This window comes from Pleuronectes platessa, chromosome 5 (assembly GCF_947347685.1).
Source record: "Pleuronectes platessa chromosome 5, fPlePla1.1, whole genome shotgun sequence".
Taxonomy (NCBI): Eukaryota; Metazoa; Chordata; class Actinopteri; order Pleuronectiformes; family Pleuronectidae; genus Pleuronectes; species Pleuronectes platessa.
Genome location: NC_070630.1, coordinates 1,739,687 through 1,766,666, shown reverse-complemented (window position 1 = coordinate 1,766,666; position 26,980 = coordinate 1,739,687). Strand labels below are relative to the sequence as shown.

Sequence of the window (26,980 nt, the reverse complement as noted above, 5' to 3'; positions counted from 1 at the left end):
TCTCAGAATTGTGGACGGCGCTGTACGCGTCACGTGGTACGCAACTTCTGGAAATACTGTTTTCACATAAACCACTTCTTTCACTGGTGCCATAAATGATCTAACATACAAACTCAATTCTAATAGCTACAAGATAAATAGTGGCGACGTTTCCAGGGACAGTTTTACTTTAACCCGTCGACGGTAAGAGAAACAACGTAAAGTGACCTCATCTCCACGACAACACAAGAGCAGCTGTGGCCCCATCTGGTGGATGTACACAGTCATTACACAATTATTTAGAAGTTTGAAAGTCAAACTATTTTACAAATCCACAAAGGTTTAACAAAAAAAAACATATTGTAAAAAATGTTTACATCGTTATAAAAAACTATCAACTCACTCCCTTGCTTAAAAAATATTTTTTTCTCAGCAGAAAAAATATAGTGTATTAGCTATTTCAAAATTTCTAGACAAGATAGAGTAAATTTACTGAAAATAAAAAATGTATCATCACATGCAATTGATTATGAAACTTTGTTTATCATAGTTTTCTGTAAAGCAAACTCTGACTGCAATTTCTGGTATTATTTACTTTTTTATATAATAAAGTTGGATTCAGCTAGGGGTCTGTCCTGTAGTAGAATGGATTGGAATGGGTTGGGTCTACTTCTAGGAAAAGGGAGGGGTTATGTTAATGTTTTCAGACTGACCTCAGTACCAACCAACACCAATGTTGGCATTGAGACTGCAGACATAAACAAAACAAATACCTCACATTTTTGATTGGCACGAAAACTACACAGCTTTTCTACACAGTCACTTTTGTCAGAAAATGTCCCTGGAGAAAAATAGTGTCTGGAACATAATTGGAATTTGGAAAATGCCTATAGGTGCAGCAACATTATTACTTTAGTACTTGCGTACCGTGCTGTGAACGGATCAGGTCCAGTCTACATCCAGGACATGGTCAAACATTACACCCTTGTCCGTTCACTCTGCTCTGTGTGACGACCCTCCACTCCACTAGGTGTCTTCTCTCTTTCAGGTGTCCTGGTGGAGTGATGGGTCGTCAGGCCTGATGAGCCACACCTGTGCCCGGTCTGGTTATATCAAGACGACTCTTCCAGTTCGGGGGAGATCCCTTCCCGGTTGCAGACGGCTGTTTTTCACTGGGTTAGTGACTTTGGCTAATGTTAAACTTAGTGTTATAATAAATAATTGTTATTTTGTTCATCCCTCGTCCGTCTCCCTTGTTTGTTGACAAAGCTCCGAGTCAGGCTGCGTCACATGGGGGCTCGTCCGGGATGTGTTTAACCTTTTGAGTTTGACGTCAGAGGTTAGTGTTTAGTAGTGGTAGCAGCAGTGGCTGTGAGTGGTGGTTGTTTGGGAGAGCGACGAGTGCGGTGAGTAGTTTTGGTATTTGAATAAGCATTGTGTATCGTGTATTGTGTAGACGGGCAGTTGTGCTGGTTGAAGGGCTATCTTGTTATCGGTTGTGTGCCGCTGAGATCTGTTGTCTTGTAGTCATGTCAGTGGTAAGTTGCCGTGTTCTGTCCCTGGTAGGATAAGAGCGTCTTCCCTTTGGAATTGGTTTGGGGGGTGGTTAATGTGGTGTGGAGTGGTTAGTAGCATTTGCTCGGGGACACTCCGTAGTTGCGGCGTGAGGTCGCCAGTTTCTGGTTGCCTTACCGGACTATCGGGCTTGGTGTTTTAAGGAGCCCGCCACAGAAGCGCCTGAAGACTAGGGGGGGAGCTTATTTAGATTTTGGGTAGGCAGTTAGAGGGACAGGCCTCGGTAGCGCCGGTTGACTGGCAAGGCTGTGAGCTCAGTGGCGTTGTGGTTTTCTGATTGTGTTGACAGATTGTTCTGATGGCCAGTGTGGAGGATTTTCTCAAAGCTCCTTCGGAGGAGTTGTTGAACAGCTGTTCTAGAGACCAGCTGTTGGAAATCGCGGAGCGTTATCATGCGCAGGTCGGGGATAAGAGGTCGAAAGAGGGCATTAGGTTTAGCATAAAAGCGCATTTGGTAGAAGCAGGGATTATCATAGAAACTTATGCTGCTGCTGATTTACCTGTTGCTATGGAAGCTAGGTTTTCTTTTGACCAGAACAGGGAATTGCTTTTGTTGCAGATGGAGAGAGAGAAAGTGGCTCTTGAGAGAGTAAAACAAGAGGTTGAGGGTAAAAGACTTGAGCTGGAGGTGCGTAGGTTGCCTGCTGTAGCTATGGGTGTAGGCCAGCTTGGTCATCCTGCCCCTGGTCATGGGTTTGATGTTGCCAAGGATCTGCGTTTGGTTCCTCAGTTTAATGAACAGGACCTCGAGACTTTTTTCTTGCTTTTTGAGCGGGTAAGTGAAGTAGAAACTGGTCAAACACTGACAGCACATTACTTTTACAGTGTGTTTTAACAGGTAAAGCACAGGAAGCCTACTCTGCTCTCACTGTCGCGGACAGTAGAGTTTATCTTAATGTCAAGGCTGCAGTGTTAAGGGCGTATGAGTTAGTGCCTGAGGCGTATCGCCAGAAGTTCCGTACATGGGAGAAATCGGCTAAACAGACGCATGTGGAGTTTGCCAGGGAGCTGGTTTCTCATTTCACTCGGTGAGGTGCTGCCCTGAAAGTTGACACGTATGAAGCTTTGTGTGACTTGATTGTGCTGGAACAGTTCAAGATCTCCATCCCTAGTCACATTGCTGTTCATATCACTGAGCGTAGAGTGATGACTGCTGCAGAGGCTGCTGTACTGGCAGACGAGTATGTGCTTACCCACAGGGAAAACCGTGAGCTCTGTTCTCGTGATGTTGGGTACGGGGGGGAAGCAGTATGTTTCGTGCAGGTACAGGGAGGGAAGCATTTAGTCCTCGCTCAGGTAGATCAGAATTTGCTACACGTGGTCAGATGGAGTTTGACTCAAACACATGCCATTACTGTGGGGGCAAGGGCCATTGGAAAGCGGAGTGTATCTTTGAATACAATTTTTGAAACTAACAATTTAGTAGCAGTTAAATGGCACAATTTAAGTAGTTTTGCTTTATTTTTGAAGAAATGGTCATTTCTTGATGTTCTGGGTTTGTACCCTTGGGGTTGAATGCACTTATTGTAATGTGGTTTGGATAAAAGCGTCAGCTAAATGAAAATGTAATGTAACACAAGAGACTGAGCAGATACAACTTCTTATTGCACGCTGAGAGTAAAACACTTTTCCCATTAAAACTAACATGTAAAGAATTAGGTACATTTTGGCTGATGCAAAGTTCCATTACAGCTAGAAACACGTACATTATAAGCCTGTGGTTTCTGTTTGACTTTTGACATCATTTAAACACTCAATGTTAAAGAGTTGTGAACAGTGAGTCAAAGAGTGTTTTTCTATGGCTGCGGCTGATCTGACAGTTAATTTGTGTTAGTGAAGCAGGTAAAAGTATAAAGAATAAGGTCCCTGGAGACAGAAGCGTTGATTACAAGCAGGCACTGAAATAAACACAAAGACACTCCATCTTCACATGAAATCATATTTCTCAATTCACAGAAACAATACTTTGTATTAGAGAATTTAAGTTAGCTTTTTCTTCAGTTCCAATATATTTAAGGAGTGTCTGTGTTATACTGAACCTGTGGACCACTCTGAACTTTATCATTCAATGTTTTCAGTTTATTGTTCAACATTTAAATCAGGGGAGAGCGCGAACGCAGTCCCCCACTACCAGAAATTATGCAATCGAGATTCCCACATTTGGGGACGGGAGAGCCAGGCGAGTGCATAGGCGCATAGGCGTTGGAAGTGTAGACAACGGCGGCCGCCCATTGGCTCGGAGTCTACACTTGTCTACACTTGTCTACACTTGCCGGCCGCTCATTGGCCAGGAGTCTACACTCTCCTCCGAAGTGTAGACAATGGAGGCCTCCCATTGGCGCGGAGTCTACAGTTCCCTAGAGCCCTCCCCCTCCCCGACGTTCGCACCTCGGGGAGGGGGAGGGCGATGGAAAAAGGTAAAAAGTCACCACCGTTTCATCGCCGATGGAAAAAGTTAAAAAGTCACCACCGTTTCACCCGGTAAGAGTCGCATTCCTACTAATATTACTAACTAATATGTTCGGCTTGTGCTTCTCGTTCCCACCGAGTGCTTTTCATTCATCATATCTGTCGTACCTAGCTTATTAATGTATTTTTAATAAGCTAAATAATTAATTTGGTTTATTAAATGACTTTTTCCGTGAATGAACTTGTTTATCTTTGGGTTTATTCATATGTTAATGTGCTGCCGACGGCCATTCGGCCTCATTTACATAGCCAAACTCCGAGTCCGCCAGCGAGCGGAGTTTGGCCTACTCTCGAGACATTTTGCTTAGTTACTGTTACAAAGTATATCTATAAATGTAGGTTGAAAGTGTCCCCGTTAATGTACTACTATCGTATATTGATTCAACGTTACGGTCGATTCGCAAATCAGTGCCCCGACGCCGGCCAACCGTGTCTGTTCCAATTTGACCCATATTTGTCATTCATTTCTCTTATAAAGCTATCATACCTACCTTGACTTAAACTTGCCAATATTACATCAATATGTAGCCCACTCGTATATTTATGAATCAGAAGTCGACATAGCCATAGCAGCCCTCAAAAAAAGGCCAAGAAAAAACACTACAGTCCCCCTAGTGTTGTTGTTGTTGTTGCGCCAATGAATGTAAAGAAAAACATGGGCTACATTTTGACGTTGATATTTTGTTTCTATGAACTTTAATAGGCAACACATTATTATTTGAGGATGGATTCCGAATCAGCGACCCATTCAGCAGGTTAGTTTATAACATGCATGTTTTGTCGGTATGGTTATAACATGCATACTTCCATTGTCTATACGTTATCTATAGCCAGCAGAATAAACTGCCCAGTGCGTGACAACACTTGTTATGTTATTATGTCATCATTTACAAATATAGTATGAAATGAATGCCTGGGGAAAAAGTCCCAAAACACTTTAAACACTTTGGTGAATATTTGTTCAGGTACAGCCAGCAGCAGCAGACCGTCTGCGGACCCATTGCTGCCCGTGCTGCCCATTCTGGACCCCACTGTGCCCCTGGACAGGCAGCAATGGGTCCTGAAGGCAACCAAAGAGGCCAGGGCCTGTCACAGGCCCAAAGGCTTCCAAGCCAGCGCCGGTCCCAAGGACCTTCAGACGGCTTGTGATGAAGGTAATAACTCTGAATTATTATCCCAGTAGCACGATGGGCATATGAACCATACATATCACTTTACACCTGACCTGACCTGTGTGCTAGAGCTTATAAACTGAATTAGTTAAGAATAACCATTCCAATGTCTTACTCTTCAGCAAAAAGGAGATGCCGGCTTGTCACTACTACCAGGCCCTCAAAGAAGCTCTACCTTGGCCAGCTGGTTATTCCCTTTGGGAAATATGCTGGCCAAAGCTTCATGTGGCTGGTAGCCAATGATGTGGGCTACTTAAAATAGTGAGTATATTTCACTACAGAGAATCCCATTAAGTCGTTATTTCTTACTTTAACGTCATGTTCTGTGTGTTTCAGTCTGCTTGACCGCCATATTGCGGAGAGCCAGGACCCGGGCAGGACAGGAGGAACCAGGGAGAATGACTGGGTGAAGGACTGTCTCCTCCGTTATGTGGAGTTTTTCCCCTCAGTCTCCTGCCACCTGGAGAAAAATGTGGACAGGGCCATTTATGGACAGGGTCGCTTCAAGTCCTTCACCTTTCAGGAGATGTGGCATTTGTACAGCCTGCACAAGTGCCTTAATGCCGACCCTCAAGCTGGCAGTGCCCAAGAGAGGAAGATGGCAGAGGAGGCTTTCTCTTCTGTTCGCCAGTGGCTTGGAATGAAGGAGGAGGACATCAGCTCCAAGTCACTGAAGCGCTTCAGGAGATTTATTCTCGACAAAGAGAAACAGGTAGGTTGAGGTGTTACTCAAAAGCAGAATGCAGTTCATAAGACAAAACTACTTCACTGTACTTTAACTGTAATTTGTGAAACTCTCCTCAGAAAGCCCCTACTGCAGCTGTACCATCTTCGTCCTTGTCTGGTCCGGTCCCATCTGAAACAGTGGTTCCTCCATCAGCGTCAGCGTCTGCTTCAGTGGCCCCTCCGACAGCAACATCCCTGTCACCTTGGCAGGATGATACATTGCTTTCAGAGGCTCTCGCCACTTTTGAAGCCACTTTTGAAGGACAAGGTAAATCGTTTTTTTATTTTATCGATGGCATTCACAGATCAACATTAAGCTCATATAACTGTACATATATTGAATATAAAACTTTAAATCAGTTTAAAATAAAACAGGTTAAAAGGCACACTTTTCAGGATTATTCTTTATTTCTGTTTCAACCCAATATGATCCTTGTGGCTTCCTAAGCTTTTGTCCTCATCTTCTTCCAGCTGACACTGCCATGGCCCCTCCACCAGACCCTCCACAGCAGCCACAGACAGACCCCGTTCCACCATCGCAGGTACAGACATAGTTAGGTCACACTAACAAACAGGTTTATAGTTATACACTTACTCACTTCCATATATGTTTATACTAATACACTTACTTTTTTGAAGGAACCTCCATCTGGTCCTCGTAAGAGGACGTCAAAGTCTGCGGCACTGCCACAGCCACAGCCAATAGAAGCCACTGTCACGCAGCCTGAGGTAATACATGTACAATACAGCTAAATACTGTTTAATATGTTAATGCAGCAGGAACAGCGTTACAGTCAGAGCACTCAGTGACTGGTACATGACGGTTTTGTCTTTGTTCTTCCACCAGGTGTCATTTGAGGGCTGGCACAAACAGTGGGAGTCCGGCCCTCAAGGTCTCCCCAGTGCTGACGTGAAGTGGCTGAAGGAGGACGCTGACAGGGGGCTCTTTAAGAACCTCCCCATCGCTCGCAGGAAAATTCTGAAGGATGATCGCATGTGGTTCCATCCACCAGAAATTCCTGGAGTGGTGGTATCATGCACTCACTTCCTCTTTCCATCTCCATGGTGTCCTCCTGCTGAGTTACACACTGACACATGTCCATCACCTGTCCTCACATTTCATTAGTACAGCTCATATCCACAGTTTGTCTACAGGAACAATGCAGTATCTTAATCACAGCCTATCAAAACACACGATCACATAGAGAGAGGTGACTATACCAGAATCTAACGATATGTGTCAGTGGAACAATTTGTTTATGATTTGACATTGAGAGGGGGGTGCACCGGTCCTGGAGGTACTGCAATACCAGGTCTATGCGTGGAGTGGACGGAGCAAGCCCCTGTTCCATCTCCCAGTTCCAAAAATCAATTTAATATATGGTCCCCGGGTAGGAGACGTATCAGATATTAAACTGATAAGAACAGATACTACACTTGATCTTAGCCAAAAGGCCGAGAAGCGATACCAGAATTGAACAGGAGGTCACATACTGGTTCTCCTCACAGTCCCTCTCTGTGAGAGGTCTGAAGTCTGGACTCCACCCCCCCTCAGGACCACTTCCTGTTCCTGTGTTTACTGCTGGAGGGTGATTGACATCCTGACTGCTGCCACCTACTGTCCTGGAGTGTGAACAACACGTTTCGCAAACATACCATTACTGACAGTAACTTCTCAGTTCATAAGACACTGCTGCTCCTTCACCTCTATCAGACATGTTCTGATGTATTAATACTTTAAACACACTTTCCCGTCCTGTTACAAAGTGTTTCTTCTGATCTCTGGTGTAAATACTGTTATTTAGTGGATGTGTTCAGCGTCTGTTGCTCTTGTGTCAGTCCTGGGAGACGATCCTCTCACACGTGACTCTGGGCTTTCTACCTTATTTCCCTGTTCATGGAGTTCTGCTGGTTTTTCCTGTCTCTGGTCGAGGGTGAAGAACAGAAGTGAGTGAGTGTGAGTTGTGCTCAGACGAGAGGAGACAGGGAGTGAAGCAGCAGAAACGAATCTCAGTGGATGTGAAGTGTCTCCTAGTTCCTGAGCTGGTGCAGTGAGGAGTCTCTTCTCAGCTCCTCTCATGTGGAAGCTCTTCCTTGTTCTCTTTGACACTTTATCAGGGGAGAGCGCGAACGCAGTCCCCCACTACCACAAATTATGCAGTCGAGATTCCCACATTTGAGGAATTCGCAAGGGTCAGACAGCCGAAGTGCAATGGCTGAGCCTCGCCCTGGGTGAACCACCTTCTTGATCATGGTGTCTCCCCTGCCAGGTAAGTATGAGTTGTACACGTCACAGACAGGGAACTGACTCACACACAGACCATCATGACTGACGGTGCTGACTATCACTACGTCCACTGAAGCACCGGCTGCAGGGGAGTGGGACTCAGCAGCAGCGCCACACACACGATCCTGTTTAGTACAACACCGGACAGACATTATTTACTCTATCTGATGAACCGTGCTTACGTCTCCCATCATGCAGTGCGGTATTTACATATGAAAGGCTGAACTAAAACCGTCTGTTTTATCTCATTTAACTTCTAAAAACAGCTCAACTGTCAGTTCAAGTGAATCAAAGATGAATGAAACTGAAACAAATGAAGTTTGATCTACCTCTGAAATTCAGAAAAAAACTAAAAAACCTTAATCGCGCACTTTTCTCCTCTGAATGGAACCACTTCCGCTTTCTTTGTTTACTTGTAGTGAGTGACCGACATCCTGAGTGCTGCCGCCTACTGACCTGGAGTATGAACTACACTCTGTTCAACATGTGTACATCAATCGTCTGAAATAGAAAAGTCACTTCTCATCACATGTGTCCGTCACAGTCCTGGTGTGAGTCTGTGTTGTGTGTTGTCAGTGTGTCTGTCCGTCCTGGTGTGAGTCTGTGTACATCCGTTCAGTCACCATCAAACCGAAAATCACTGGACGATACTGTCACCTAGTGGTGATGATCGAGTGATGCCATATTTGATTTCAGAATATGAAGTACACGATCTATAGAAATAAAAGCACATATATTTCATTACATTTTAAAGGAATGTATCAGTAACTCAGACAAGTGAAAAAACTCTATGTTTAGTTTGAACTACGTTTATTTTGAATTTGTGTGTGTGTGTGTGTGTCCCTTGTGAAGCCACAGAGGTAGAGAGTGTGTGTGCACGGCTCCCCAACAGTACGAGTCCACATAAGCAGCCGCCCTCCAGGAGAAGTTGCTGGGAGCAAAACCCCTGATCTGAGTACCTGACAGAAACAGAGACACAACACAGACACACAAACATAGGACTGTAACTGAGTGAAAGGTTGTAACAGAGCTAAACTGATATTTGATGTGACCTCCACTTGGGAGGTGATGATGTCATCAGTGTGTGTTGGTCTGTTCTGACTCGTGTGTGGTCTGAACTCAGAGGAGAAGCAGTTACACAGACGTTAACAGCAGCCGAACTCAAACTGATCCAGTGTCATCAGCAGGTTGTGATTTACTGTGAGACACCAGGTGGAGGAGCTGGAACTCACCCGGCTCAGGTGAAGTGTCATGGCGGCTCTGAGCTCGAGCTGTGTCTGGTTTTCAGGAGACGAAACAGTTTGGATCCAGATTGAAGTTTCCAAACCGGTTTCAAAACAAACTACTTCCTGTCTAAAGCGAACTTCCTGTCTCTTCACGGGCCAATCCACAGCTCGGATTTTCCAGCTCTAGCAATGCATTCAAATGCAGCTCGTAACTTTGAACCCACTGACACGGAGTGCCTCAAAGTAGAGTATTTGTTATGTTTCTGTACATTTTAATGAACATTAACAAAACAAAACCCCAAAACTATATATAAAATAAAACAAGCAGACAAACCGAAAAACACAAGAAAAAGAACACCAAAAAACAGATCTTAACTCAACACTTACAACAAATAAACTCTATAACTTAATATCTGATATACTTAGACCAAAGTTCAATGGGTTGTATTATTATTGCTTTTTATACAATTATACAATTATTTCTGTTTGTAACATTGGAGCAAAATCTGAATATATATATATAAATACAATAAGAGAAGAAAAGTCCTGTTGGAGATGAAATACAGAGGAATCGGGCTCATCTGATCCGGGATCGTTAGAAACACGTGTGTTCCTGTGGAGGAGAAACTAAACGACGCTGCTCAGTTTATTGTGGAAAAATCAAACCTCGTTTGAAACTGTTGCTGGGATGTGCTGCTGTGCCGCGATGCATTCTGGGAGCCTCCCTGGTCCTCCCAACCATAACCTCACGGCCCCATCAAGCTCCGGTTTATTACGCTCCCTGACACCGGAACAGGAAATACGTGTCATCACAACAAAAGACTAAATTTTGCATCATAGGGGAAAATGAAACATTATGTTTAAAAAGAAACAACACACAAATACAAGTCTTCATAGAAATATTAGGTATCTGTAAACTTTTATCCAGCTTTACTTTACTTTACTACAGAACTTTACTTGATGTGTAAGAAGATACTGATTGACGTATACATTCGATATCCCTGTTTTTTTATTTGATTGTCTTAATGTTATTTTTTATTGCATTGCTGAGTATGTTATGATTGCTTGTAACAGTGAAACGTTTATTATTATTATGTAGGGTATAGACAGGTATGGTGTACAATATGTGTACATTGACTTTATTTCTGTTCACTCTGAATGATATAAGTGATATATTATGGAACTATTCTTTTTGAAAGCATACACACTCAACTATTTATGCCTTAAATGTATCACAGAACTTTATATCCTGAATTTTTTAGATTTCATGTCTCCAGGAACCGAGCGCTGTTGGTTTTAGTGTGAAGGTCTTCCTCGGAAGTCACTCCGGTGCTCGCCCCGGTGCGCTTCCCGAAGGTGGCAGCCTCTCTCATTCATTTCTCTCACACACACACAGTCGCATCCAGCAGCGAGCCCCCCCCTCCCGTTTCTCTCCGCCTGGAAAGATGGCTGCTCCGGCGGTGGTGAGGAGCTCCGGCCCGGCGCTGTGCCCGAGCTTCGCGGAGGTCTGCTCGTTCCTGGAGCGGTACGGAGCGACGCTGGATCTGCCCGAGATGACTTTCTCGCAGATGGAGCGGTATCTGCGGGACACGACGGCAGGTGAGGGGCCGGCGGTGGAGGCGGTGAAGAAGTGGTGGAAAAGCTGCGACACTTGAAGCAGAAGGGGGCCACCACCACCATCATGAGGAGGAGGAGGAGGAGGAGGAGGATGTGTGTGTGTGGCCCAGCAGCATCACACCGGGGCTGGAGTCACCGGGCTTCTTACACTTTCTCCCCGGCTGTGGGGGATTTTAACCCGGGTCACAGTCGTGTTTCTCCGTCGTGTTTAGCCCAAGTTCGCCCGGAAACAATCCAGGCAGAGGGGGCACGTAGTTGCTAACATGGAGCTAACCCCCTCTCCCCCGAACCCCGCTCACTTCGGCCCGTGTTTCCCTGCTGAAGCGGGGTTAAGCGGACCGAGACCGGGGCTCGGCGGTTAGCGGGGTACCCCGGGGTCGTAGCCGGAGTCGAGTGACGGTTCGTCTGTAACGTTGTCACGGCTGTTCTCGGAGCGGGAGCCGTGATGCCGCAGCAGCAGCACCGGGGCGACCACACACACACAGCCGGGCAGCGAGCTCCAGCCCCGGACTGTTGTCAGGTGTAATTTGTCACCGGCCTTGCCTCACTGGCCGCCGGGCTGAGAGGACGCCAGTGTCCGCTGTGTCTGGGGCTCGACTGTTCCACGGAAACGTCTTCTGCTCTGCGTTCGTGACGGAATTTAGAGATTTCATTTAGAAACTGTGACTGTTCATTTATTATTTATTTATATTTGTGGTAGAGTGGCTGTCATGTTTGCGCAGGCGCAGTAGGAAACTCCGGCTGCTAGCTACTTAGCATTAATCTTATCTGTCAACTTTTAATTAAAGAACAAAAACAAAGAACTTTGGTTGATTTAGAACTTTAATATTTATGGAAAAAAACATGTTTCTCACAGGAGCTGTTGTGTGTTGTTGGTATCTTGCTTATTAGTTTGTTAGATTCCATCACCGTCAGTTCTAATTGTAATTCTAATAACTGTTTCCTAAATACAATGAAGGAGAATCAGGTTAGTATTTAGAGTTTAATATTTAATCTACCTTATATTTGAGAAAAGATTAAATTCTGTTTAACGGCGCGTTCTCTGATGATGTGAAAACAATTACTGTGAAACTGGAATTTCCTTCACATTGAAGTGGTCCTTAAACGTCTCAAATTAGTCTGTTTTCTGTGGTTGTGTTTAAAGTCCGTCGGATTTTTGTGACTTGTTGAAAACAGAAAAGATTCACAACAGACAGAGGTTTATCAGTGACACATGGTTAACACTGCTTCAACCAAGCCCTGTAGTAAATCCTCCTTCATTTAGGTTATAGGTTACCTTATATATTATTATATTATATTAATAACGATAATATTATGTACACATCATGATGCAATCTTACACATGCAGATTGTGTTCAGGTTAATCAGAGACTCACTCTGACTTTGAGTGTGATTGTGAGAGGGAAGGTAGTTTGTCTCTGTGTGTTGGACTGTGATGCGCTGGCGATGCTTCCAGGCTGAACTCTGCCTCTCGCCCAAGTCCAACGTCAGCTGGTGTTGGCTCCAGCGCCCCCTGCGACTCTCACAGGATAAGCAGTATAGATAATGGAAGGATGAATAATGTTTTTAACAAAGCTCAAAGAAATTTTTCAGGGCTACATCTAAAATCAAATAAATATAAAATACACATCATAATCCCACATGGATATGTAGGGTAAATGCTGCTCTGAAAAGGGTTTTGAATAGTGGACAGTTCAGACAGTCTCTGGTTTGTTTGGGGAGAGTTCCAGATGGATGGGCAGCTGGTTTTTTTGTTCAATCTGTTAAACAGGTGTTGTTTCAACTGTGTGATCATGTTGGAGACTAGTTTGTGCTTCTGTTCATCTGTATTACATTACACGAAGAGGTGTGTCTGTTGAATAGCTCATTAATTTGAATGGTTTGGACAAAACAAAGGGACACCTGTCAACATGAACACGACACAACTCAATCGCACGACAGGCTGCATCCTGCAAAATGATCATGAAGTGAATCATCACCATTTGAACACAGTCTCAACAAAACCACAATATGAAAGCTGTGGAGAATTATGTTTTTTGCAGGGACAGTTTTATTAGACTGCATTAGTTTTAGCTTGTTGTTCCTAATAAACTGACTGCTGAGTGTAAATGGAGACCCCTCCTGATGTAAAGCATATGAAAATAAATGTGACAGCAGTAAGTACACAGGGTAGCGATATAAAACACCCTGTGTAGTGCACATCTGGTTGGTGCTCGTCAGGATGCATTTAAAATCTGGTAAATTCGCCCATAAGCCCCAGGAACAACCGGTTCAAGTCTGAATGAGTACTTGAAGTTGCATTTGAAAGTGATTACAGTATTATAAAATTTAAAAGTATTATGTTTCTAATCACCGTGTGTGTTCATGTTTGTGTTTTAGTCCCTAAACCGCTCGTGGAGCTTCACGTGAAGCTGCTCAGAAAACTTGGGAGGTCTGTAACGACAGACCGCTGGGAGAGGTACCTGGCTAAGGTGAGGCCTGTTTGTACTATGTGTGTCTCAATAACTTTACAGCCTCACCTTCTGATATGAGAAAATATTTAATTAGACAGAGAACTTGTTGAAACAGGCTTGTATATGGTGACAATATCTAATCATTGTTTCCTGTAGGTTTGCCAGGAGCTGAACAGTACTTGGGCGTGGGAGCTGGAACAGAAGGGCTACCAGGACCTGTCCATGGAGTGCAAGTCGAGCATCCTAAAAGTACGACATGACCAGTTTTTACTTAATAGCTTTTTACTCACGGTGTTGACACCTTTCAGAGGACGCGCTCTACACAGCCCATGAAGTAGTTTGTCTTTGTGGGGCCCTTAGACTCACAAGGCTGAACCGAAATGAAACCTGCTGGTCTACAGAGGATTTTCATAGAGGATTAGAGCCGTCATCTCTCTGGGGTGGAAGGATGCATTTGTTGGCTGCATGTGAAGAAGCCTTCGAAAGGGGAAACCCTCGTCACGCTGCTGCAACACAATTGGTCTTCTAATGCAGGCTCAGATTTAAGACCCAGTTAATGTATCTAGTGAGGGGGACACTTCTGCAACCACAGTCACCTTCTCTTTACTAACTCTTTCCTTCTTCTCTTCCCTCAGTTTCTGTGCGAGTGTCAGTTTGATGACAACCTGAAGTTCAAGATGGCGATTAATGAGGAGGAACCAGAGAAGATGCGTCTGCAGCCGATAGGTCGGGACCAACAGGGCCTGATGTACTGGCTTCAGTTTGACCACGAGCAGAACATCCGGCTGTACACGGAGGAGCAGGACGACCTGGACGGATCCACCTGGCAATGCATAGTCAGGTACAGTGCTGCTGTGGTCTCGACTGGTGGCACCAGTCTGAAGCTGTTATCTTTTCCCTGTTTGCAAAAAATATGCAAATGTGGGCACTCACATTGGCTTAGGGCGACATGAAAGTAGTCTCCTCTACACTTCTGAAAGGGAATTATCTGTCTGTGCAGGATGATACACTGCAGTGCCTTATCCGCTCACCTCATTCTGCTGTACATCTATTCCAATTCTTCTTCTTTGTTGTTCTCTATCTGGTTTGAGCCTCGTTCAATCTGTGTTGTCAGGAATCGTAACGATCTGGCTGAAGCTCTGGACCTGTTGAAGTCTCAGATCAGTCCAGGCCTGAATCCTGAACCAGACCAGAGCCAGGCTGGATCCAGGAGCAACAGCCCCACAGAGAAAGGTGCAGGTATGTTCAGCAGATCCAGGGCCTGTGAGAGTGTGTTATTGATCATTTCATACTGTATAATGCAGAGAAAATATGTCAAGAGGCTGTTCTGTTTTCAGCATCGTCTCCTTCATATCAGTCAAAATGTTTTTATGACCAAAGATAAAGCTAAGAGCCAAGAAATCTCAAAGTAAAAAGAATTAAAACATCTACAAATTTATAAAACTGACATTAAACAGTTATTGAAAAAGGCTTTTATTGTCCAATCTGATCTTAATTAAATTTAGCCAAGTCCCATAACTGTGCTGAACATAACTTTCAAAGAACTGCAGCTCAAAAAGCAGATTAAAAAAAAAAAAACTGGGACATTCTTTAAAGACCAGAAAGAAAAAATACAAACTGAAAAGTCCATTATCACACTTCACTTCCTACACTTCCTCTGTAGCCACAGTATCATCAGTAACCTTTGAAAAAATGTTCACCACATCACTGTTTCACTTGTGTGTGTTTGTCCTGATGGTCTAGGGGATGAGGTAATAGGAAGCACTGACCCCAAACCCTCCAAGACCACAGAGGAACCCGCTGAGAGAGAGACGCTTGACCCCACAAAGGAAGAGAAACCCCTCAGACCAGGTACAGGCATGGAATAAATAAACTGATAGGAAATTGTGGGAAGGGAAGCACAGCTGCTGTTAACACCAGGCAGTTTAGTTTTTTTTTTATCTTTTAAAATGCAAGTTTCAAAGTTCAATATCTTATTGCCATATTAGTGAAGCTGATGGAATTTTTCTTGGAAGGGAAAAAAATACAGCCAGATTCCAAATACACTGGTTGAAGGAATCAAATGATTAGATATGAAACCAGCACATACGGTGATAATCAGTAGCAACGAGCCACTAGATGAAGGGCACAGTGAGAAATGACTTCTAACGTCTAAACATCTAAACCTACTGTGTGTCCTGCAGTGCTATAGATCAAGAGTGACAGCTTTGGGATATGTTCTAATCTAGAAATCTGCTTGTTCTTGTCTTTACCCGTTTAATGTTCTTCTGACTCGGACCTCAAGAATCTCTGGGCCTTTCTTTAGTTTTTCTTTTGTGGTCTGTTTCCTCTCGCGGTGGCCAAACACACCTGCTGATTGCCAATGCCGTGCGCACCACCTTGTTCCACTGTCAGTTTGACGTGAGCAAACCGGTGCCTGCCAGACACAAGGAAAAGAGTTGTTAATCAGGTCAAGTGGCTCGGAGCAAACAAACATTATGCATTTTAATTTGATTCTCATATAAAACAAGTTTCCTCTATGCCAGCGGATCTTCTATTCTTCTGTCCCTGTCATGATTAGATTCTCTAGATGTTTGTTTATTTAGTCATTTTCTGTTTTGTAGAGCTAAAGGAGGAGCAGATGCAGTCAACAGAGGGGGAGAACACAGACGCTGAGGTAAAAGAAAAGAGGACGGACCACAAACCCCCTGTGTTCGATAATCGGGTCAGCACCATCACCACCATTGTCAAATCTGAATCCAGGGAAACCGACGCCCCCAAAAACGCTGTGTCGGTTGTAATGGCACCAGGCACGACTGTGATAAAACAGGAAGTTAACAAGGAAGAGGAGGCAGGGCGGGCCGTGGTCAGGAGCAGCCAGCAGGCAAAGATACCACTGAAGAAGAGAGAGCTGAAGCTGGCAGAGAGCTACCAGAGCAGCCACCTTAACAACAGCAGCAGCAGTATTATAGTTTGTAACCCCTCAGTGATCCAGAGCAAGGACAGTCACAGAAGAGAGGGGAAGTTACTGAACTCAGTAGCACCCCCTTGTGCTCCCTCGATGTCACAACAGCAGCAGTTAGTGGTCAGTGCAGCCAAGCAAGAACTGACGAATGGGAGAGCGTCGGTGCTCCTGCCTCACAAAGACGGACAGAATGGAGTCATAGGGGTCATAGGTCAAGTCGGTGTAATAGGTCATATAGGGGTTATCCGCAGTCCGTCCGAGCGTCACAGAGCCCCGGGCGCCGAACAACAGGAACCAAACGGGCCGAGTGTCGACCACTGGAGCACCAGAGGTGTGGAGGAGGAGCGGGAGGTGAGCCGGCAGTCCGTGCTGGTGAGGAAAGGACCTGTTGAAGGTGACACGTCGGCCTCAGCTGCCGCCGCTCTCCCTCCTCGTGTGGCAAAGGAGGCTCAGACACCCGGGAAGCTACTAATGACATCTTCAAAGTCTGATCAAGCTCCTAAAGCTGTAGAGAGAGAAGTGGAAGCTGTTTGCATTTCTTCACTGACTCAGGCCACAGAGGAACCCAAGAGACAGCCGACAGAAGACCTGTGCAAAAAAGCAACAGAGGAACCATCGGAGAAGAGGACAGAGAGTGGGCCCAGCAGTCGTCACCAGAAAGAGGATGACGTGGAAGAGAGGGAGGGGAGGAGACGAGAAGTGTCTGGGACAGAGGAAGGAAGTAAGGATAACAATGACCAGAGTAAGAGCACCTTGGGGAAGATGGAGGCAGAATCAGGGGGCGCCGCTCCTCCTCTAAAAGTTGAACAGAGAGATGAAAACGACCACCTGGACCACAAGGGAGATGGGGTCAATGATGAGCTGGCTGCCCAGGTCAGGGTTAAGGACACTGGGCTGCGGTCAGAGGGGAAGCAGGGTCCCCTGGAGGAGGCATCCTCCGAACTCCAGAAAGAAGGAATCAGGCTGAAGATTAAGATTCCTCCTCACAGGAGAAACAAGTTAAGGAAAGGTGGAAAAGAGGGGGAGAAGGAGAGGGAGCAGGAGGCCCAAGAGGACGGGAGGCAGCTGAGGAGATCAACCAGGATTTGCAGGTACGTTTGGAAGTTACTGAAAATAATTCTTTGCCCACATTAATGTCGGATACAGCTGGTTTGATTCGGACACCTTTTTCCTTGAAGATCATCTGCTTTGCCAACCTGCAGGCCGAGCTCGAAGGTGGCAGAGAGCCAGAGGAAGAAACCACAAAAAAAACAGGAACTGCCCTCCAGAACAAAGGAAGGAGAGGAGGAGGAGGAGGAGGATGATGAAGAAGAGGATGAAGAGGAGCAGGGCTCAGCTCCAAAGAAAGACATACAAGCAGAAGTGGCCGGGCAAATTAGAAAACAAAGGGTAATCACCTCTAAATGTCTCCTGTGAGAGTGAATGTAACTACTTGTGTTTTTGTGGTTGACAATTTCTCTTCCTCTGTTGAATTTTCAGGGCAAACGAAGGCACCGACGCCCCCGATGGTCCAACATGCGCTCGAAGAGACGTAAGCTGAATGAGGGGAGGGAGGCGGAGGACGGAGGGAGGAAACCAGAAGACGAGGAGAGCGAGGGAGGGAGCGACTCAGAAGAATCGTGTAAATCAGAGGAGATTCCCATTGAGGATGCCTGTAGTCACTGTGGCCTGCCCAACCACCCTGAACTGGTAACAACCCAGACTCCTACACATCTGAGCTCTGGTGTCATTTTCATGATTAATGACTTAATAAATCACTTATCAAATCTGTCATTTCTTCATATCTGTTGTTTAATAGTAGCACTTAAACGGCACTTACTTAAAGCACTTATGCAGTTTTGTAGAAATTGTTCTTTCTTGATTCTTGTTGTTCTTGGTTTGTAACCTCGGGGTTGATGCACTTGTTGTGAGTCGCTTTGGATAAAAGCATCAGCTGAATGAAATGTTAATGATGATTGATAAACTCCTTTCACAAATTTATTATGAAGGCTCAAGTAAATACATAATGAAGCAATGTTATGGCTTTATTATTTATGAGTTGTTTAACGCATTGTCATGTGGGTTTAAATTTCACAGCTGCCGTGTGTGTGTGTGTGTTTTCAGATCTTGCTGTGTGACTCTTGTGACAGTGGATACCACACGGCCTGTCTGCGTCCACCGCTCATGTTGATTCCAGATGGACAGTGGTTCTGTCCGCCCTGTCAACATGTAAGCTGTGTGTGTGTGTGTGTGTGTGTGTGTTTGTCTGTGTGTGTGACCTTATCAAACTGTAAAACTAGGATGTTTTGTAGGTTGAACACAGTCGTTATTTACGATTCATCTGGTTATTGTTTTTTTACCTTTATCCACTAATTTAATTAAGAATTATGAAAGTTTTCAGATGTTTTTGGTTTAAAATTGGACATAAATCCTGAAAGTTTCCCTTAATAAACAACATAAATTAAATTTGTCCAATGAGAACTGAAAATTCAGGGTTTCCAGTACGGACCACCGATGCACAATTGATAGTGAATCGGGAATCGAGTCAACCCTTGTGATTCAGAATCGAATCAGTGGCGATGGCCGACCTAATGAATTGTGGTGTTTGGTTTTTACCTTTCAGAAACTGTTGTGTGAGAAACTGGAGGAGCATCTGCTGAATCTGGACAGTGCCCTGAAGAAAAAAGACAGAGCAGAGAGGAGGTACACACACACACACACACATACACATAATACACACTCTCTCTCTCACTCACACACTAATAATAATGATAACCATAATGTGGATATTGACCCTCTTCTCTCCGTCTGTCCAGGAGGGAGCGTCTGGTCTATGTGGGAATCAGTGTGGAGAACATCATTCCTGTGAGTAAACGGTTTTTACCACATCACATGTAAACACAGCTTTATCATCATCATATTTATGTCACTTTAAACAGAATTAGCGGTAAATACATTATCACATAATTTAGCTTGTGTGCAGTTTATTGTTCCATCAGATTTTAGATATTTTCAGCGTTAAAGAAAGAGACACTCTGGTATGTGAAGTTGTTCTAAAGGTCAAAATGAAATGTGGTTTCACTCACGTTTTGTTTTCACTGTTGTAACTGAGACAGGAAATTAGTGGTTTCAAGCCTCATAAGACGGCTTGAGAAACAAATTGATTAGACAGATCTTTTTATTACAATCTCAGGAGGGGAACGAGGAGCCGGAAGAGAAGTCCACAAAGAAGAAAGATCCCAAAAAGAGCAAAAATCTGGGCCGAAGATCGACCAGGACCAGGAAGAACATCAGCTACAGGTGAGGGGGGGGGTCTGAGCTTCTCTCTGTCTGCTTCTGACACCAGCTTCACTTCCTCCTTCAAACAGTCATTGATCTCTATTCTTTTATTTCTATATTAAACCTTGTGGATTAATACTCAGAATGACATCTATTGATTGTCTATAGTTTGAAGGAGTCTTTGAACCTTGGGTTACAGTCTGAACTCATTTTAACATGTGTCTGATTAAGTTTAGATTTACTTCATGTAAATCAATAAACATAATTTTCATACCAGGCCCCGGATATGTCATGATGGAAACGTGGATCTCAGTGAATCTACATCTGTGTCACGTGTGTTTCAGGTTTGACGACTTTGACGATGCGATCGATGAGGCCATAGAGGAAGACATCACTGACCTCTGTGCTGGTGAGAGAACTGGAGCGCTCACTGGTTTCTCCTCGTCTCCTTTGTCCTCGTCTCCTTTGTCCTCGTCTCCTTCCTCAGATACAAACAGTTTGTCTTCTGTCTCTGTGACTTGTGTTCTTCTTTTACTTTGATGTCTTTTTTTAAATGATTGCTGTTTGATCCTTTGTGTTGTGGTTGATCAGGAATCACCCGGTTAAACACAGAGGTGAGGTTGTGTTAACTTGGATTTTTCTAAAGTAGGAACCGAGCGCAGCAAAAACATCACGCCCATCCTGCCAGGGGACAGGAAGGAGAGCCAGCGGCCAATCAGGAGCCAAGCTCACGCTGTCAGGAGCAGGAAGAAGAGGAGGCTGAACGATCTGGAGAGCGACAGCACAGCAGCCGAGAGTGAAGATGAGTTCCAGCTCAGCAACAGGTCTCACACACACTCACACTCTCTAACACACACACACACTCACACACAGAGAGTTCCATCTTTTTTTAATTTCACTTTATTCATTATCTTCCTCTTCCACTTCCAGCTCCGACGATGAAGATTTCGGTGCAACGGGGGCGGATGAGGATGAGGAGGAGGAGGCCGGCAGCGAGGTGGGCAGCTGGGACAGTGCGACCCGCCCCAAGCGGCCGCTGAGAGCGGCGCCCAAACAACGACCCAGCAAGACCCAACGCAGGGGGAGGAAACGACAGAGGCGGCGGCGGAGACACTCCTCCGAGGAAGAGGAGGAGGAAACTGAAGAGGAAATGGGTGAGTGCACGAGGAGGGGAGACCGCCAGGCTCAGGTTTTAAAACTGCAGAGTTCTCTGATTGAAGTTAAGTTTATTAAAAACATTTCATATGTTCTCAATATTGAAAAAGAATTATGATTGTGACTTGTTTTCAGTTCATAATATAAAACAAAGAAAAGAGCAAATCCTCACATGTGAGAACCTGAATCCAGAGAATGTCTTTCCTCTGTCTCCTGATGGATGTCCTCCGTCTCTGTCTCCTCGTCCTCTCTAGACTCTGATCAGTACAGTGACATGTCTGACAGTGAAGCTGATAAAAAGAGGCGGGGCCTGAGGCGCGGCCAGCGGCAGCAGGTCAACTACCGCGAGACGTCCGAGTCGTCGGACAACTCCAAGGCCTCGGCCGGCGAGAAGGTGGCAGCCGGCGGGCGGCCGCGCAGGGAGCGACTCTCCAGCGACTTCAGTGACGGTCAGTCAACACACACACACACACACACACACACACACACACACACACACACACACACACACACACACACACACACACACACAGTTCCCTCAGCACTCTTTATTTGAGGACAAAATACAAACTTCACATTTCCTTAAATATTCATGTCTCCGATTTTCAACCAATCGTTCTGAGCATCAAGAAGAACTTCAGTCACTTTCAGTCGATTGTTTCCATTCAGGTGTGAATCATGTGAAGGACGATTGGATTGATCAATCAACCATTAGAAAAAAATCATCTGAACAAACCATGAATAAATATGTAAATCCTGGACTTGAGATCTGAACTTTAATGCTGTGCAGTAATGATTGATTCCTCCCAGTTAATCCTTCCTCTCCTCCTCCAGTGTCACGTTCTTCCAGAGACTCCGTGGACGAGGAGGATTATGAAGACGAAGATGACCAGAGACGAAGAGTGAGCCGGAGTAGAAAGGAGGAGAAAGACCAGCTGAGGAGCAGGATGAAGGAAAAGCGGAGGAGACACCAAGAAGACGACAGAGAGAGAGGGAGTCGGCTGAAAAGGAAACTGCTGGAGAAGGAGGAGGACAAGCGGAGGAGATTAAAGAGGACACACAGAGAAGAGGAGGACATGGAGAAGATGGGCAGAGGGAAGAGGAGAGAGATTCTGTCCCAGCAGCGGCGCCGGCGACTCGCTCAGATGCTGAAGAAACGACGGCCTTCGACAGACGATGACGATGAGGAGGAGTCTGACTCGTCCGACTCTTCATCGGAGGAGGATCGTCCCGTCCGCAAAAGACTCAACCGCATCGACTCGGATGATGATGATGAGGAAAAAGAAGAGGAAGAGGAAGAGGAGGGAAGACAGAAGGTGACGACCAAGAAGTCTTCATCAGTAGAGAGGAGGTCGGACAGCGAGGCTCAGGAAAAGGGGAGGGGCCACAGCTTGTCTCCGTCAAACAGACACCGGATCTCCAGAGACCCAGTGAAGCCCGGGGGGGGAAGTCACACAGAACCCAGGGACAGTGAAGCTTCAGCCAGGCAGGGCAAGCTCAACGGCCCCTCCCATCCAGACCAGGAGGAAGAGGAGGAGGAGGAGGAGGAAGAGGAGGAGCAAGAGCAGGAGGAGGAGGAGGAGCAGCAAGAAGAGGAGGAGGAGGAGGAGGGGGAGGAGGGGGGCAAGACAGACTCATTAAACTCTGTCCAGAACAGTCCGCAGTCATGATGGCTGTTTGTGTGAATAACGCTCGCTTATTTCTTTCAGTTTCTTTTTTTACTGTCAGGCCTTTCACCCACAGCCCTTCTCTGAAACACCACCTCCCTCCACCTCCCTCCCCTCTGCTCCTCCCCTCTGCTCCTCCTCTTTGCTCCCCCGTCTCCTCCTCACTGTTGTGGTCGAGCGCTGTCCACCATCACGTGCTCTACCTCGCAACAGACACTCATGAGTCCACTCTCCTGCTCATCCTCACGTCCGGAGCGTCGCAGCCGGAGCGTCGCAGCCGGAGCGTCGATCAGCAGCCGGAGCGTCGATCAGCAGCCGGAGCGTCGATCAGCAGCCGGAGCGTCGATCAGCAGCCGGAGCGTCGATCAGCAGCCGGAGCGTCGATCAGCAGCCGGAGCGTCGCAGCCGGAGCGTCAGCAGCCGGAGCGTCGATCAGCAGCCGGAGCATCAGCAGCCGGAGCGTCGATCAGCAGCCGGAGCGAGCGAGGCCGCAGGTCGCTGTGACGGGCGACTTTCTGTTGGGTCCATGTGACGATGGTGGTTTCACCCGTTGGGGGAGAACGTGGTTTCCCTCCTTCTCAGCACTTCATCATTCTCATAGCACTTAATAACCAGAAGAGGGCCAGTGTCAAACTGAACACTTTGGGTCGGGAGGCGACACAACAACACACAACAGGGTTTTCACTGTTTCCTGAAGGTTCATGGTTCTAACAAGTCTGACATCATCAGTCCATCGTTTCAATGTTAACAGAAACATTAGTTTCAACATTCTGAGGTTTTATGGTTTTAATCAGAAAATGTTCACAAGAGAAACTGTCATTTGATTATTCGATCAAACGATCTGCCGTCAAAAATCCAATGAATCCTCAGTTGTGGCCCCGATGAATTCATATAATATAATATCAGACCTTTTCAAATCAAGTCTGACTGTAGCATCCACGTGTCCAAGAATGAGTTGTTAAATCCAGACTTTGGAGGATCCGGACATTTAAACTGATATGAAACCAAGTTGAGCTGAAACACTGGATCCACTTCAGATCCACTTCAGATCCACTTCAGATCCACTTCAGATCCACTTCAGATCCACATCAGATCCACTTCAGATCCACTTCAGATCCACTTCAGATCCCTTGTGGTCCAGCACGTTTCCTCCACCTGTCCCAGTGTTGGGTTTCAGACTGGTGGCTCGTGTTGGGACATGTTTGCTGTACATACTTTGCCTGTTCCTTGTAAGATAATAGATGTTCTGTTCTTAGTCCTCTTGTAAAATATAGTGTTATATTTTCTATATGAAGGAGAGGAGTTGAGATGCTGCTGTGGTGGATGGACGCTCGTCTTCATCAGAGTGTTGAGACTTTGTGCCGTCAGCGGTTTGAACAGAACAGAACCAGAATGTTTCCCGAGAGCCGAGCGCTGCTCTTCTTCAGCCTGTGTTGTACATGTTCAGAGGTTTTTAAACATTTCCTAACCCCGAGTTTTTAAAGAAGGAACAAAGCTTTATTTTTTTGATGGAGGCTCAGGGGAGGAAGATGAACGTCAGTCACCAAACAAACTGAAGCTTTTCATTGGTCGGCCGCTCCGACAGGGCGTCGCCGTCGAGGCTCTGAAAGAGTTTGATTCTGATGATTCCAGAAGTTTCTCTCTTCTCTCTGTCTAGACTCTGCTCCTTTATCAGACCTCCAAGATTTATTAATATGTGAGAAATAAAACATTTATTAACCAACGTGCTGCAACTTTACAGCAGAAACCGTCACATGATGACATCATCACTTCTCTTTAAACAATCCTCATTTTACCCACATTTGACTTTTTCTGCCAAAACTACAACCGTGTTAATCCAGTTATCGACAGTTTAAAGCTTTAATAAAACACGTTAATATGAGTGAAGGTGATTGGACAGAAGTGGTTTAACTTCCTGTTAAATACAAACAGACAAAACAAACTGACCTTCGAGGACGAATCTGTTTTTAAATTGAACTCTTCTTTGATATTTAAGAGAATTTAGATCTGAGATTTTTTTAATTAAAGGAAAATTTTCAGCTGAATCCAAACTTTCATTTATATTTTTATCAGAGTCCGGATTTGATCCCAGTGAAAACAGCCTTTAAACCAGTTTCAATCTGGTCCAACAGAAATCCTCCAAGAATAATGATTTCAATATCAACCTGATGGTTTTATTTGGTCACAGATTTTAAAGCTTTCAGGAGATGTTCACTGATTTTAAGAAAACAAACAAAAGTTCATTCCAGCTTCGATTCTTCAAACATCAACGTCAGAGGAATATTTTATTTTTATTTTGTACGTCACAAATCAGGAGACCGTAATGAATCTTTTATAAAAAAACAAGAAAATCATTTTGGTGTCAGATAGAAAAGTATTTTATTTCTATAACCTCATTTAACCTAAAACATCTGTCACTTGTCAGAGAAAATAAAACAAAATTCTCCTTTAGATTCACTTTAAAGTTCATTGTGTCGTGAATCTGTTTTTTGTTTCAGTCAAATTCTGTCATTTAGTTCCTAAAAAGATTAAAAACACAGAACGGATGAAAACCTGCTGCTTCCGTTTGGTTTTGGGAGTTTTTGTGTTTAAAAAAGTCCCAAAATGAGATTGAATTATTCATTTGATGATGAAGTTCTCGGGTTTAGTTCTTAACTCTGATGTGTCAGAGATTATGATGAAACCGATCCCAGAGTCACCGGCACTTGAATTTTTAAAAGTGGTTTCAGGTACTTTCCTCTCATAGTTCAGTTGAGACCAAAACAAAAGACCAACCGACTGTTGAACTTCCTCAAGTTACCGTTAGGATCTCACTACAGATACAAACAGAGCGAATCCTCTTGAAGTCGACCTCTCGATCGTCGCAGCAGTGATTTCACGTCCTTCATGAATAACTGTCTAATAATAATTTTAAAGACCCCAAATGAAAACTCGTTGAAAAAAAAAGATTTCAGCTCCTCTGCAAAGATCAGTATTTTTATAATGTTCGTTTTTTTACTCGGTTTATGATTTCTTTGTTCTTCCTCATGTTGATGGAGACGTTCTACGTCTGTGTTTTCCTCTGTGACCGATTCTGTTGGTTTTAAAATGTTCCGTAAAGTGAGATATGGATTCACTGAGAACAGGCGCCAGTGGACATGACTGCAGCTCCTTTCATTTCTCTGTTGTACTGTTGCTGTAGTTTCTCTGTAACATAAATGTTTTCTAAGTTATTAAACCAACATCCAGGCATCTCCTCAAACACACACACTCTGCTGTCGTGACCTTTTATTCCATCAGCTGAGAGAAGTTCGACTCTCGTCCTGAGCAGAGACGTGGATCGTTCAAAAACTGTTTCTCTGCTCAAACGATAAAATGTGAAGCACCAAGCGTGAGAAAGTTTGTTTAGGTCTCATTTTAACAGAAGGTTAACTTTTAACCAACAGAGGAACAGGAAAATAACCAGAAGTGCTTTACATACTGAATTTAATTGATTAAATCAAAGTTTTGTTGAGTAAATGAGAATATACTAAGTTTTTCTGTAGAAATAACAATACATCAAATATATCTTGTTATGCTGTTATTATTAATATCGTCCTCTGACACACTTGCTTTCTATTTGTGTGCACTAAGTGGTTTCCTAATTTCAATTGTCAGGACTCAACTTAAAATTATTGGTGTATTTTTGGTTGCGGTTTAAAAAAAGAAATTTTCTGGCTGAAAATGTTCAAAACAATCTGAAGAGTTGCTTGTTAACCTTTTTGTTAATTAAATATTCCATTAAATAATAATGAGTAATCGATTTGGTGATTTCTAGAATCACTTTAATGTAAAACGGCTTATTTTCTAAATTCATGAAAAACAAGAAATAAGGGCGTGCTGCTCTCTAGTGGCAATAGTGAGTAACTACAGCAACGCTCTGTAATCAAGCTAGACACAATGGCATACGAACTTCCGGTTAGGCTTTCAAAAGTAAACCATAAACAACTTAGATGTAGTTATATAGTATGGCCACCAGAGGGCAGTATACACCCATGGTTATTGCTACATTTATTTATTAAAATTCAGTCAGGACTTTATCTCTGCTGCTTTTTTCAATATATTTTTTAATATTTTATAAAATGTAAATTCTCGTAGGAGTGAAGACCAATTGGGATTATTTTCCAAATCATTTATTATTATTTATTGTTTCATCGCGCTGCTTTTTTTGTCCTTTTATAGGATTTGATTGGTTTGTTCCTTCATATTAGACTTTTATTGAGATAAATATTTATTTCAATAAAATAGGAAGAAATATGTTTAATAAATTAATAAACAAACTCGATTTAAGTTTAAAAAAAGACAAAATATCTTAATTTACAATTTTTTTTCCAAATTAGATACATTTGTAATTACACAATGCGGCCACATGAGGGCGTACAAATGTATCAAGGTGGTTAAATTAGCATACAAACACTTCCGGTAGGAATACGT

General features: G+C 44.3%; 2 protein-coding genes, 1 long non-coding RNA gene and 2 other non-coding genes across 9 annotated transcripts; 2 read left to right on the top strand and 3 right to left on the bottom strand.

The window, feature by feature from the left end:
* The first annotated feature begins 3,984 nt into the window (after nucleotides 1-3,984).
* Nucleotides 3,985-8,088, top strand: LOC128440877 (uncharacterized). The gene is made up of 9 exons (XM_053423721.1): nucleotides 3,985-4,035; nucleotides 4,727-4,778; nucleotides 4,989-5,177; nucleotides 5,318-5,456; nucleotides 5,532-5,907; nucleotides 6,000-6,189; nucleotides 6,393-6,463; nucleotides 6,561-6,650; nucleotides 6,769-8,088. The coding sequence occupies exons 1-9, from the start codon at nucleotides 4,000-4,002 to the stop codon at nucleotides 7,045-7,047; spliced, it is 1,422 nt and encodes a 473-aa protein (XP_053279696.1). The 5' UTR covers nucleotides 3,985-3,999; the 3' UTR covers nucleotides 7,048-8,088.
* On the bottom strand, nucleotides 7,198-7,388 carry LOC128440991 (U2 spliceosomal RNA). Its single transcript, XR_008338690.1, has one exon. It is a non-coding gene; the product is annotated as a U2 spliceosomal RNA (small nuclear RNA).
* On the bottom strand, nucleotides 8,032-9,683 carry LOC128440878 (uncharacterized). The gene is made up of 2 exons (XR_008338593.1): nucleotides 9,441-9,683; nucleotides 8,032-9,167 (listed from the first exon to the last, which is right to left on the bottom strand). It is a non-coding gene; the product is annotated as an uncharacterized LOC128440878 (long non-coding RNA).
* On the bottom strand, nucleotides 8,037-8,199 carry LOC128440987 (U1 spliceosomal RNA). Its single transcript, XR_008338686.1, has one exon. It is a non-coding gene; the product is annotated as a U1 spliceosomal RNA (small nuclear RNA).
* A 1,181-nt stretch (nucleotides 9,684-10,864) lies between the features above and the next one.
* rsf1a (remodeling and spacing factor 1a) lies at nucleotides 10,865-22,793 on the top strand. 5 transcript variants are annotated; one of them, XM_053423575.1, is made up of 18 exons: nucleotides 10,865-11,033; nucleotides 13,431-13,522; nucleotides 13,661-13,753; nucleotides 14,140-14,345; nucleotides 14,619-14,737; nucleotides 15,248-15,355; nucleotides 16,108-17,539; nucleotides 17,627-17,837; nucleotides 17,928-18,137; nucleotides 18,552-18,656; nucleotides 19,051-19,130; nucleotides 19,244-19,292; nucleotides 19,621-19,727; nucleotides 20,051-20,115; nucleotides 20,353-20,530; nucleotides 20,637-20,860; nucleotides 21,116-21,310; nucleotides 21,696-22,793. In XM_053423575.1, the coding sequence occupies exons 1-18, from the start codon at nucleotides 10,880-10,882 to the stop codon at nucleotides 22,529-22,531; spliced, it is 4,464 nt and encodes a 1,487-aa protein (XP_053279550.1). In that variant the 5' UTR covers nucleotides 10,865-10,879; the 3' UTR covers nucleotides 22,532-22,793. The 5 variants fall into 5 exon arrangements, with proteins under 5 accessions (XP_053279550.1, XP_053279552.1, XP_053279551.1 ...); XM_053423577.1 differs by having other exon boundaries at nucleotides 14,619-14,743; nucleotides 17,651-17,837; nucleotides 20,356-20,530; XM_053423576.1 differs by having other exon boundaries at nucleotides 14,619-14,743; nucleotides 17,651-17,837.
* Nucleotides 22,794-26,980: the final 4,187 nt, after the last annotated feature.

What these genes read in the sequence shown, in the direction of transcription:
- LOC128440877 (XM_053423721.1), top strand. Translation starts at nt 4,000, where the DNA reads ATGGAAAAAGTTAAAAAGTCACCACCGTTTCACCCG. An exon ending in AGTCACCACCGTTTCACCCG is followed by an intron (nt 4,036 to 4,726) that starts GTAAGAGTCGCA and finishes GAACTTTAATAG; the next exon opens with GCAACACATTATTATTTGAG. An exon ending in CCACTGTCACGCAGCCTGAG is followed by an intron (nt 6,651 to 6,768) that starts GTAATACATGTA and finishes TTCTTCCACCAG; the next exon opens with GTGTCATTTGAGGGCTGGCA.
- rsf1a (XM_053423573.1), top strand. Translation starts at nt 10,880, where the DNA reads ATGGCTGCTCCGGCGGTGGTGAGGAGCTCCGGCCCGGCGCTGTGCCCG. An exon ending in GGGAGAGGTACCTGGCTAAG is followed by an intron (nt 13,523 to 13,660) that starts GTGAGGCCTGTT and finishes TGTTTCCTGTAG; the next exon opens with GTTTGCCAGGAGCTGAACAG. An exon ending in GCAAGTCGAGCATCCTAAAA is followed by an intron (nt 13,754 to 14,139) that starts GTACGACATGAC and finishes CTCTTCCCTCAG; the next exon opens with TTTCTGTGCGAGTGTCAGTT.